This window comes from Aythya ferina (assembly GCF_964211825.1).
Source record: "Aythya ferina genome assembly, chromosome: 9".
Lineage (NCBI taxonomy): Eukaryota > Metazoa > Chordata > Aves > Anseriformes > Anatidae > Aythya > Aythya ferina.
In genome coordinates this window covers 3,988,765-4,001,119 of record NC_140305.1, presented here as the reverse complement: position 1 = coordinate 4,001,119, position 12,355 = coordinate 3,988,765, and the positions used below count along the sequence as shown (strand labels likewise).

Here is a 12,355-nt window from a genome sequence, read left to right as displayed (position 1 = left end):
AAAAACTAATGATTTAATTAAATGAAAATACTAAGATACCTACCTCACAGATCAAGATATTTCATAATTGCACACTTTGATGTACTCATATTTAGTAGGTTTCAAAACTAGTAACTAAACATAGAAATGAAACAGTAGAGATGGTAAATTTTGTAACAGATTGTCCTAGAGAATTAACTGGTGTGTATTGGTTTTCTTTCAAGTCCAGAAGAAGAAAGTGAAGATGAGGAAGACACTCAGAGCTCTAAGTCAGAAGAGCAACACATGTATTCAAATCCTATTAAAGAAGAGATGCCTGAATCTAAGTCATCAGTCAAATACTCAGAAATGAGTGAAGAGAAGCGTGCCAAACTCCGAGAGATTGAGGTCAGCATGTGGTACATTTTGTGTCAATCTTCTGTAGTTTTCCAATTTCCTCTGCCCCCAAGTTCAATACATACTACAGGGAATTATTTTGAAATATTTAAATATATTTAAATGTTATAGCTCTCCTGTATAGGGTTATTTAGTCTGGTATATTTTTATAAAGGTGCCCCTGTTTACAGCCTTGCCTTGCTTATGCTCACTTAAAAAATAATAACAGGAAAAAAATGAAAGATTGAGTCGGGATACTGCAGGTTGATAATTAGTTTTTGTTGTCTTTTCTCCCCAGTATCTTTTTTAGTACCACTGGCAGTGTTAGCTTCTTTGGGTTCCTCTATGCTTCCCTTCTCTTGGCAGTGACTTGGGAGTGATTTTTGGATTTGACCTTAGCCCTTCACCTTTCTTGTTCTCTCTGTTGCATTGAAGTCCTGGCATCTGTATCTTAATGCATTTAAAAGTTGCTCTTTTCACTATGTCAGTGAGCAAACAAAGAAGCAGGCACAACTAATCCAGGTGTCTTGGAATAGGGGCACTTCAGATGACTTCAGATAAAGACTTGAATCCACTGTATAGAGCTTAGTTTTTTAAAATCTGTTCTCCAAGCCTAAGTGTTAGAATGGATGTTAAGGATGGTGCACAGATTCTTATGCTTCCAAGCTTCTTGTCGAGTGAGCAGCTTCCTAGAACTTGAATTTAGCACGAGCTTTGTTTAACAGTGAAGCTAGATTTTTTTTCATGTCATACAGTGCCATGCAAATCCAGTTTAAAACCACATGCTAATTCTTGTTTTTTTTTTTTTTTTTTTTTTTATTCGGCATTAAAACCCATAATACATTTATACTGAACTTTTTTGTACCTTCTGTTTAGTGCGTTAAAATATTAGCAAACTGCTAAGCGGCTGTTGCAGTTGGAGCATCTCCAAGTGACAAATTACAATTTTGAAGTTGGAATTGTAAATGCCTACCTATTTGTGCTATAACATACTTGTTAGTTAAAATGGGACATCAGCAAACTTCTGTAATACTCTTTCAAGATATACAAGCAATGGTATTGTAAAACATCACACCCTTTTTTCTCCCAAATATGTTACCACTTAATAATTCAAATTCTCAGAAATAACAGACTTTAACTAAGCACTTACATGCCTCTTGCTTTGCATAGTGATTTGAAAATTCTTGGTACATAGCCATTTGAGGTGAGTAGGTTCTGAGTTCTTTGAGTAAAGCTAAATGAAACTTATTTCTCGCTTAACTCATGGTGGCAGTAGTTTTTGTAGAAAATTTGTGATGTTAGACTTACGAAAGTACAAATGAAACTAGTTTCCATTGTGCTGTGGTAATGATGGTAGCAATCATGGAAAAGGGCTCGCTTCAGATTGGGCATCTTTTATACATGTTATCCTAGCAATTGGTGAGGTAGGTTATGAAGTGGTTTACTTCAACCATTGCCAATTTTACACTGCAGGGGATGCATTTATGTGTGTATCCCCTGGCTGTAACAGATTTAAATAGAAAACATCTTGAGTTTTTCAAATGTATGTTGCCATCTATATTATTTGTGGTAAGTAAATTACCGTATTGGTTTCAGACTTTTGGAATCACCAGAACAGGAATGTAATCCTTAATTTTCAGAACGTTCCAGACACTATGTAGAAGTACTTATTTTCAAATTTCTGCTCAGATATGTCATTGATAGATGAGTGCTCACTGTATGTGCTACTTTAAATTGCTCATACTCAAAACTTCTTGGTTCATTTAACAGTGAATGTTAGATGGCATAACTTAAAATACCATTGAAGATTTTTGTCAAAGTCTAATTCTCTAGAATTTTACACAGTGGCTACTGGGAAAGCTGAAGCTTTTTTTTTTTTTTTTTTTTTTTAACACATTTTTAGGATATTTATGCCATGCAAGCAACCATTCTTCCCCTTGGCGCAGTTAGTCAATTACATTTGTCAGTTGGAGGGGGAAGTAGAGTAATAAAGGAACTTACCAAGCATTGCCCCTGTCTACATGTAGCAGAGACTGGTGCTGCCAGAGGAGGCAGGTTACTTAACCCTTTGCTTCTTCTCCTACTCGTAACTGTTAACCTTGCTGAAATGTAAGTTATTTCCAGAGCTTAGCAAGAGGACAGGCTTTCTTATAATACTGAAGAACAGTGATTTCTTAACTGTGGTTGTATTTTATTTTTGTTAGTTTTTAAGTTTGTAAAGATTGTTGCTCTGCTTTTTGGTGTAACTCAGATTTAAGGGTGGTCTTTAAAGTGCTTTGCATCTGCCTCCCTCTCTCTGGAACTTTTTTTTTTTTAAAGTATATTCTTGTCTGTAAAGCGAACTCAATGATGCAAAGAAAAATGGGGATTTTTATATTGCCTAATAGTTCATTAAGCTTATTTCCTCTCAGCATACAAAAACTCTCAGACGAAATGAAGCAGCATTGTCTTTCTTGCACCTTTCTTTAAGGTACTTCACCTCTGTCTCCAATTTACAGGAAGACTTTGAGCTCCGAAGTCCATGACCGTCTCCTGTGAAGTGTCAGAGGCACCTTTCTAAAAATCTGCTTCAAGAATTGTTTTGAGTTTAGCTTGCATTCTCTCATGCTTTAGAGCTACACCAGGTGCTTTTGGCATGCTTAAATGATGCAAATTTCCTTTGCTTCAGAAGCTGGAATCACCTGGATATGCTAGTTTTCAGGCCTTCAGAAAACCAACTGTTTTTGTATTGGCAGTTTGCTTTTTTCAGCCAGGTGTAATACCAGTTTTCTATTGCAGATGGTAACTTGTGATCTTAAAGTCTCTCTTATTACAGAGGTGCTCATTCTGGAAGGTGCAGGGGCATATTTCTGAACAAAATGACTAGATGGTTAATACCTTTGAAGTTTACTGATTGGTTTTGTGCTGCACAAGATCTTATGATCCTACCCTGAAAAAAACACAGCATAGGCTTTATCTGCAGCAGAATGGCTTTTCATAAATTGAGATATATCAGTGCTTCTAAAAGGGTCAGAACCAGAGTAGATTGTCCTCTTTAATACCTGCCATTGCTCACCTTCTGTGTGGGCCGCCTGAGACCTCAAAGTAATGTTTGGTTTCTTAATCAGAGGTAGAAAACTAGTGGTCTTCAGTCTTCCCATACAGCCTTTCCACTACAGGAGATGTAGGGCTGGATTATGTCACGCAGAATTCTGTCAGTAACCCCCTGCCCAGTGCATAAGTAGGGAGATTTTTTTTCTCCACAGAAATATGCCATGGTATTGAGGAACAACTTACTTTTCTATCAAGAGCCCAAGAGATTCTTTCTGTATGTCACAAAGGAAAAGAGGTTGTTGTCTTTACTTTCTCAGTACGGATTGTGGTACCATACCAGATTAAAGTTCCTTTACTGTAGTATTCAGACTCCAACGGAGAATGCTGAGGGCTTGAGGTAAGAGTGGTTTAAACATAATCCACAAGGGAAGGTTGTATCTAAGACCTCTTTTAGATTTAAAGGCCCTCTCTCTATTTTTGTAAAGAAACTAAAGTTCCATGCAGTTTATGTTACTTCTTTCTCTGGATTATGGTGCTTAGTATTCAGAATACCTATCTTTTTAAATGTTTTATCATAAAACTCATAGAAGCTATCTAAGGCTTGTAATGATCTCAGTAACAATATAACATTTAGGTCTCTACAGTCTGCAGAGGTGTCTGTATCTAGCTTAATTGAGGCCACTGCAAAATGGCAAAAAGATAACATATTAAACATGGTACTCATTGCAGTTTCATCATAACAGATGAGATAGATTGGCTCTTGCTTGACCAAAAGTTCTGCTAGTTATAGCAGTTCTTCCTTAGAGGATAATGACTGTCTTAATTCAGCAGAAATTCTGGTCTATTGTAAGTCTTTGAATCTACCTTTTTTTACACAAAGACAATACTGAGAAATTGCTTAGCTCCAAGCCATTTGGCATCCTGGGTGTGTGACTGAGCACCCCGGAGTTCTGTTATGGCTGAAGAGGTATTTCAAATCTGCATATTAGTATATCTCTTATCTGTTGTTATTAACACTTCAGCTGCGAAAATCATGCTAATCATAGGCTCATTGGAAAACTGAAGCTTCCAAAGAAATACTTTGCGCTGCTTCTGGTGAAGTCTAGGATATGTTGCAGCCATTGTCAGTTTATGTCTTCTTATAAAGAAGAGCAGAGCAATTTGGGCTGCTCAGAAGTATATTCTGTATGTAATCCCTCTAGATTTGAGTGCAATTAAACATCAGCCAGAAACTCTTCTTTCATCAATGATCTGCAGATTAACTTCCCTATTAATCCTAGCATCTCATACACGGCTACTCTGCTTCAATTAAGTAGTGTTTGAACCTGGCCATTTAAGTTCTGAGGCTGTATACTTGTGCAATAATATCTTGCTAAAAAGTCTTTTTGCCCCAAGACCATTGTGTATTAGCTCAGTATCAGCAGAAAACTAGAATACCAGGGGCAATATTGGAAAATTGATTTCCTTTAAGCAAGGGATCCACAGCACATCTGTTTGTGTCATAATGAAAAAGCTACAGGGAGGGCTTAGTTTGTATCAATCTGTGGTTTGTCTGAATTGTGGTAGCAAAATGTTACCCTGTTCTGTAAATTGATACTGGTTATTCAGTAGTGAAAACCTCAACTTCTAGGGAAGACTGATTCTTTTAAATGACTTGTTAATGAGTTTGAGGAAAGGGGAAAAAATTCAAAATGAGAACTGATAGAAAAGAGGCAGTGTTGTGGAGCTGTTTCTCTTAAAGTTATGTGAGATACCTCCTAGTGTTTAGTGAGAAAGATGATCCCTGCATTGGAGCATGGAGCATCCAGTAGAAATTGCTCATAAGAACTCCAGATTTCTGAAACTTTGCAGTCTCCGTTAAGGGCTGTATGGCTAATGAAGACCTCTAAACTGTTGTGGGAGACTTTCTGTCTAAAACAGAAACAAGAAATTAGCATTCCAGAGTTTTAGCACATGAAAAATATTCCTCTTCCATATTAGCATGCACCCAGAGATGGTCTAGAAAAAGTCAGTATCTCTGATCCTAAGAATTAAGGGGCTTAAAAGTTTTTCTCTGATGTACAAGAGTAGTTAAGAAGAATAACCATTCAATTGGGAATATATCAGTTCCTTCTGAATGCACATTAAGTAAGTGGAATGTTTACAGCATTTTTCAATTAGATGCTGAAGCAGATTTAAACCTCAGTTTTAAGGATCTCTTCCTGCTGGAGTGGTATCTGCAACTCTATGAGAAGAAGATAAATATATACCTTATACGAAGCAATCAGAAGAGCATTTGGTACAGCCAGTATGCCAGGAATAGTGAAATGGTGAAGGGAGATGACCAAATCAAAAAAGTAGCAAAAGCTGCTATACATCAAAGTGTGGGATGAGCTGAACTGACCACTCATCTCTGCTAGAGGGAACATCCTGATCCTACCTGTGAACTTTGGCACTAACTGATTCTTTCTTTGAGCCCAGTACAATTCCCTAATGCAGGAAAAAATCAGGGGTTGTGAGCTAGGATTCTGCTGGATTAGTGAATTCACCTGGCTCATGGAAGGCTTGGCCAAGCACTGCTGCTGTAAGGGGAGGATGGAGGAGAGGCCCTTTGGAACACAGGAGTGGAGAGAGCAGGTGGAAAATAATTTTTCTGTAGTGAGCTGTTACCTCAGCATTTTGTAACACATGGTATCCTTTGCCAGGGATTGTAGTAGGCCTGATTGACTATATAGTGCATGAAATAGTATTGTGTTATTTGAGAGAAATCATTTCACCCAACCACTCTGTGCAACTGTCTTGAAGAGGAAATTAACTTGTTTTATGTTGTACGTCAGTCATTTGATTTTTAATATTTAGTGTTAAATAGAGAAAAGGCAGTTTCTGAAGGACAACTTCAGACGAGAAATTGAAGCGGTATATTAAGACACCTGCAATAAATAGTGTCATTTTGAAAGAAAAAGGCGATCATCTAAGAAATGTAAGGGCGTAGTGTTCTAATGATGGGAACAGATTTTAGAGTGACAGGAAAAAAAAATCCATTTATTTTTAGTTCTTGATACGTCTGTAAACAACTGCAGGTGCCTGCAGACAAGTATGTGGTTTTGTTGCTTTGATCCAGTTGAATAAAGTCAGTATTTTCTTATGCACAAACTTGTATGGTAAGAATGAAGAACACAGATTATAAATTACAGAAATTTCATTTTCAGCCACCTGCCTGACTGGATAATAATAAGCCCAATAACCTAATGGTCAGTATTATTTTCACAGCTTAAGGTGATGAAGTTTCAGGATGAGTTAGAGTCTGGGAAAAGACCCAAGAAACCAGGCCAGAGTTTTCAGGAACAGGTTGAACACTATAGAGACAAGCTGCTTCAGAGGGTAAGAAATGTTCTTTGTTTGGCTCTGATTCTATGGTAGGCTTTTGTTGAGTTTATCAAGCATAAGGTGGCGTTAAGTATAACAACAAATGGTTCTTGTTAAAATTGTAATGTAATGTCAAACTGCATGTCTAAGTCCAAGTGCTTTCTGCACAGTAGAGGCAATCTCTTTTAGATCAAAATAAATGTAATACTTCACACTGTACAGATGAGTATCATTGGAGTATACTAAAACCTTATAGAGCTCACTTCTTGATGAACTACATGAAGCAAATCATTAGGTGTGGGAATGGAAAGAGCACAGTCAATTCAAGATGTTCATCAGACTTTAGTTTTGCTTTTTGTAATTGACCAATCATGTTAAAAGCTTCCAAAAGAAGAAAGGGAGTAGTCCTAAGCAGCCAACACACTTCTGATTTCTCCAGTGTTTATGATTTTCTAGATAATTCCATCTCATACCGTTACCCGAAAGTGGATAATTCTGTACCATTGCTACTGTGGTAGTACTATTGGGACTACAAATTCTGAACAGTTTTAATAATTAGTATTATATATGTCTGAATCTTTGAAACACAACTGAAAAAAAAAAAAGGTAACCATTTTTGACAATGTGTTTAGTGAGAGAGAGTGAGTGGCGTCTGCTTCTATAATCTGGTTTCACAGTCTGACAGATCAACAATGAAATTACAGATACCCATGCAGCTTTTTGGAAGCTACATACAAACACAGCAGTTCTCACCTGGTGTTTCTCACTCATTCTTTGGGTTATTTAATGCTCAAGCTCTGACTAATTCACTAAAGTAAGTTTGCACAGTACCTTGAATTAAAGAGACTTTTCATTTACATACAATTGCATCCTAAAACATCCTGCTTCCTCAGTGTTTTCTGTAATTGGAGAAGGAGGTGATATATACAGTAAGCACAGAATGCTTAGTGTGACAGTCATCCAAAAAAACCTCATAAGTTCTAATCCTAGTAACTTTGTTAGATACTTTGTGTTGAATTAGTTCAACTGGTTTACAATATTGTAGGTTTTTAGTAATTACCTCACTTTTCTGTTTTTCCTTTCAGTAACTAAGTTAATAGTTAAGAAATATTTCATGATAATTATAACATATATTTGTTAATACATTAATAACTCCACTGTTAAGAAAGTAACTTTTTTTTTGCTTTAGCTCCACAGAAGTTATTTTTATAATAATGTAACATGAGTTTTGATTATAATTCTTACAAACCTGTTAGTTGGTCATCATTTTCTGTCTAATTTACTATAGAATAAGCTTTCTGTAAGTAAACTTCCTGCTCGTATTGTACATTCTTTACAGAATAGGAACCTATTGCTGTTTATTGCTATTTATTAAGATAAAATAATTAGTTATGCTACCAAATAAACTAGGCACATCTTAAGAGTCCAGTGATATTAGTGGAATCTAACAATAGCATGTAATGGTAGGTATAATGATATTAATGGTAGGTCTAATGATATGGGACACTTCTAAATGTTAATTGCAGTTTTTCTGTGCAAAGAATGTGTGAGACTAGGTACAGTGTCATTCTTCAGCTATTTCTTGCAGTTGTTATTATCCCTACACTCCCCCTGTCCCTCCCCCCCCCCGCCCCTTCTTTCATTTAGCAAAATGACTGCTTTTTTGTGTTCCCTTCCATATGGGGTACACAGTGAAATATCTGTGTTTTGCTATGGAAGATTTTTTTTTTTTCCATGTTAGTACTAAAAGAAGCATATCTATTCGTGCTCAGACTTGCTGTTCTAGTTCTTTTTTTATATATAATTAATTTTCTAATGATCTGTTAGAGTATATATTTTCTTTCAAAATGGTCCTGGTGATGTATAGACATAGGTCAGATTTGTCTTCTGTTTTTTTTTTTTTTTTTTTTTTTTTTTTTTTTTAAATTTCTTAAATTTATTTTTATTTTTGTTTTGTTTTTAAATGTTTGGTAGTTAGAAAATTTGTCTCAAATTTCAATCTGGAGTAACAAAGTTGAATGCATATGTTTAAGTAGAAATAGGTTCCTGGTATTCCTTTCATGTTTATTTTAGTTTAGAAAATCTATTACAGCTGTAATTTTCCCCTGAAATTTGTAAAATTACAGACTGTTCCATTTCCACTTAGATAGTCAGATATACTCTCTCACATAGGTTGCCATCTTTCATGGTTTTTTTTTTTTGGTCAGTGCTGGTGTTAATAATATTTATCCTGCGTAAGAAGCAGCAGTAATGATTTGAATAGTGGGTATGGTGTGACCAATAGTTTCTTCCTAGATTAAGTGCTGTGTTTGTTCAATACTTAGTGCTTTTATGCTGTTTGTGATTAGCTTCTTGATTATCCTTACTTTAATCTCATCTGAAATAATGATTTCTCCTAATTCAGGAAAAAGAAAAAGAATTGGAAAGAGAACGAGAGAGGGACAAAAAGGACAAGGAAAAATCTGATTCTAGGTCCAAAGATAAGAAAGAAAAGGAGGAATGTACACCAACGAGAAAGGAGAGGTACTACTTTACTTTGAAGTAAACTGAATGGGAGGAAAGTCCTCATGGTTAATATCTGTTTGCAATGGAAGCCTTGAATTTCTGTTGAATCAAAATGCTTGTTTTAATAATGGAAACTTTTTTTAATTGAAAGGTTTCAAAATTTTAAAGGAATTGCTGTTTTTATTTTGCCCTGAGTAACTTAACCTGTGAATAGAATTCTCATGCTGTTCATTTAAGCCCTGAAGGAAACATGATAAGATAATGACCAACTGAAAGGAGTGTATATTTAACTCAGGCTTTTAGCAGTAAATTTACTGCTGTTTATTACTCAGAAAACTGTAATGGAGTCATACCACAAAATAACTTGTGGTGGCTTAAATGTTATTCATCTGATGGTGAAAATTCTTCAGAACAGCAAGTTTAGAGTAATTGTGTAATCTTATAATAGTTCTAGAGAAAGATTTTGTGTTATTAAGTGGTAAAATGCCTTGCTGTTCAAGAACCTGTGACAGAATGTTTTTACACTGCTATAAACAAAGATGAGTCATAGGCCTTAATTTTTTTCAGCCAGAGGTCTGGTGCACATGTTGAACTCGATTTTTCAGTAATTAGAATCCCACTACTTTTTACTTCAGTTTTCTTAATAGTCATTTTTTCTTCTGTGTGTACATAACTGTATTTGCTTTCTTTACAAAGGAAAAGGCGACACAGTGCTTCCCCTAGCCCATCTCGCAGCAGTGGCAGTAGACGAGCAAAATCCCCATCACCAAAATCCGAACGCTCAGAGCGCTCTGAACGGTCCCATAAAGAGAGTTCACGTTCCAGGTCATCACATAAAGACTCTCCAAGAGATGTCAGTAAAAAAGCCAAAAGGTAAGCTGGAGTCTATTCTGTTTCAGGCTTTATGAAAGCTGGAAACATAGTTCTGGGGATTTTTAACAGAGCACATTGAATACAGAAGTGTTTTCTCTCAATGGACTGTACTGTCTGTTCCTGATTTAACATATTTGGATGCTTGGTATCTGAAATGTGCATGTTCTTCTACCTTGGTAGTTCAAGACAGTTCACTTCTGTGTTCTTGTTTACCTGCTCTTTTATGAGCTTTTTATTTTCAAAGGACAAATCATAGAACTTAAAGAATTACAGTGAGCATGCCATCTTTCACTGATTCTCATTTGTGAAGCTTCTCTGACATTTTTTTTCCATGAATAAAATCTAGATTAGATACTGGTCATGGGGTTTTGTTTACAGGAATAAATACTACCTAATTTCCAAACTGACACAAATATAAACATCTAGCTATTGTTAAGGCGGGTATGAGATTTTATTACTGTATTGGTCCTTTTGTTGTTTTAAATATTTTGATTGTTGTTTCTGTCTTAGTTCAGTTTCCACTTCTTTAAGAGGTCTAGAATATCTTACTGCAGAGATGTGCTGAAGAAATTCCTGTGATGTTGTTGAGGGAAAAACTCAGAGTACATATTTACAGTAGTCAGAATCTTGTGTTACGAGTTAGGAATTCAACTAGAATTAGAAAGGCATTTTGGTAGAGTTAAGATTCAATTCAGATTATGAGATCCATTACCTTTAGACATTGGAACAGGCTGCCCAGGGAAGTGGTGGAGTCACCATCCCTGGAAGTCTTTAAAAGACGTTTAGATGTAGAGCTTAGGGATATGGTTTAGTGGGGACTGTTAGTGTTAGGTCAGAGGTTGGACTCGATGATCTTGAGGTCTCTTCCAACCTAGAAATTCTGTGATAGGTGTGGGTGAGATGACAGTGTCCATTTTCTTTCCCTGAAGTAATGTAATAAGCTGTGAACAAGAATTGAAAGCATAACAATTCAAGATAATTCTGTTGTCTTCTATGTGGATATAGGCTGCTATAAACATTAGAGCCATGGTGGCTGAGGCATATGTGGAAGTTGGTAAACTCCTTATCTTGGTTTCAGAAGGACACAAGTTGGTGCCATTTTTCCTTTGGTTTCAAGCAGTGCAGTTAAGTCAAAATACGTTTAAAACCTTACAATGTAAAAATTGCCTTTTTCTAAATCCCAAGATAATTGTTACTTCCCTTCAACATGAAAAAAAAAAATCTACCTAGATTATGTCAAAAAACAAAGGTCGAATAACTGTAGAAAAAGCTGATATTATCAATTACGATTTGACTTGAATATTAATTTTTTTTTGCAGGTCGCCATCTGGTTCCAGGACACCGAAAAGATCCAGAAGATCACGATCTAGATCCCCTAAAAAGTCAGGGAAAAAATCCAGGTCTCAGTCCCGTTCTCCTCACAGATCTCACAAGAAGTCAAAGAAAAGCAAACACTGACAATGTTAATATTTTTTATGATGCTGTCACTTACTGGAAATGCGGTTTTGTTTTTGTGCCTGAACAGTCTGTTTAAAAAAAAAAAAAACAAACAAAACACACACACAAAAAAAGCATTCCTGATTTTTTTTTGTGAATGCACGTGTATACTCATGAGTATCTGCATCTGTAGACCTGTCATTGTTTTATATTGTACAAAATATCTTCATTGTGGCTATTTCCCAAATGAAACATTTTTGTGTTTAGAAGTTTCATCAGATACGTGTGTAACTGATCTGCTGGCAGTAGTGATATTTTGTTTTAGAATGTTGTGACATAGCAGAAATAACTCAAATGTTCCCCCTTTTTGTAGCTTTGACAATTTGAATTAGATTTCAAATAAAATCTGAACAGAAAATTAAGATGTTGTTTTCTTGCCCCACTGGTGATACGGATTGATAAAGGAATTCATAGTTTGTTTGGAAGTACCGTGTATTTCAGACATACTATGTTGCTTAGATCTTCAGTATAGTAGTAGCTCTATTCCTGTTATCTCTAGTTTGATTATTAAGATAAAAACACCTTTTGAATCCAGTGGATGGGTTTTCTTTCGTACGTTGATACTTTGCTGTAAGAACAATTGAGCAGCCTGGTCCCTAAAACTATGAGCTTCACAAGTAAATATTTGCTTGGTATTTTGCTTTTTAAAAGCAAGGAATACATGTGAAACTTGAGCTTTTTTTTTTTTTTTTTTTTCTCTAAAAAGCGGGGCCTCTGCAGAGATGCAATTGTGTGTATGTGTTTACAT

General features: G+C 35.8%; 1 protein-coding gene across 8 annotated transcripts in view; it reads left to right on the top strand.

Moving 5' to 3' along the window:
* The window catches only part of U2SURP (U2 snRNP associated SURP domain containing), a 47,825-nt gene extending 35,860 nt beyond the window's left edge, over window positions 1–11,965 (top strand). For 7 of the 8 annotated variants that reach the window (XM_084530245.1, XM_084530244.1, XM_084530243.1 and 4 more), the window contains 5 exons: window positions 204–366; window positions 6,637–6,747; window positions 9,137–9,255; window positions 9,934–10,110; window positions 11,430–11,965. In XM_084530245.1, the coding sequence (XP_084386371.1) occupies window positions 204–366; window positions 6,637–6,747; window positions 9,137–9,255; window positions 9,934–10,110; window positions 11,430–11,568 (709 nt within the window). In that variant the 3' untranslated portion in view covers window positions 11,569–11,965. The remainder of the gene's footprint in view (window positions 1–203; window positions 367–6,636; window positions 6,748–9,136; window positions 9,256–9,933; window positions 10,111–11,429) is intronic. The other variant, XM_084530246.1, reaches the window with a different exon arrangement.
* The last annotated feature ends 390 nt before the right edge of the window (window positions 11,966–12,355 follow it).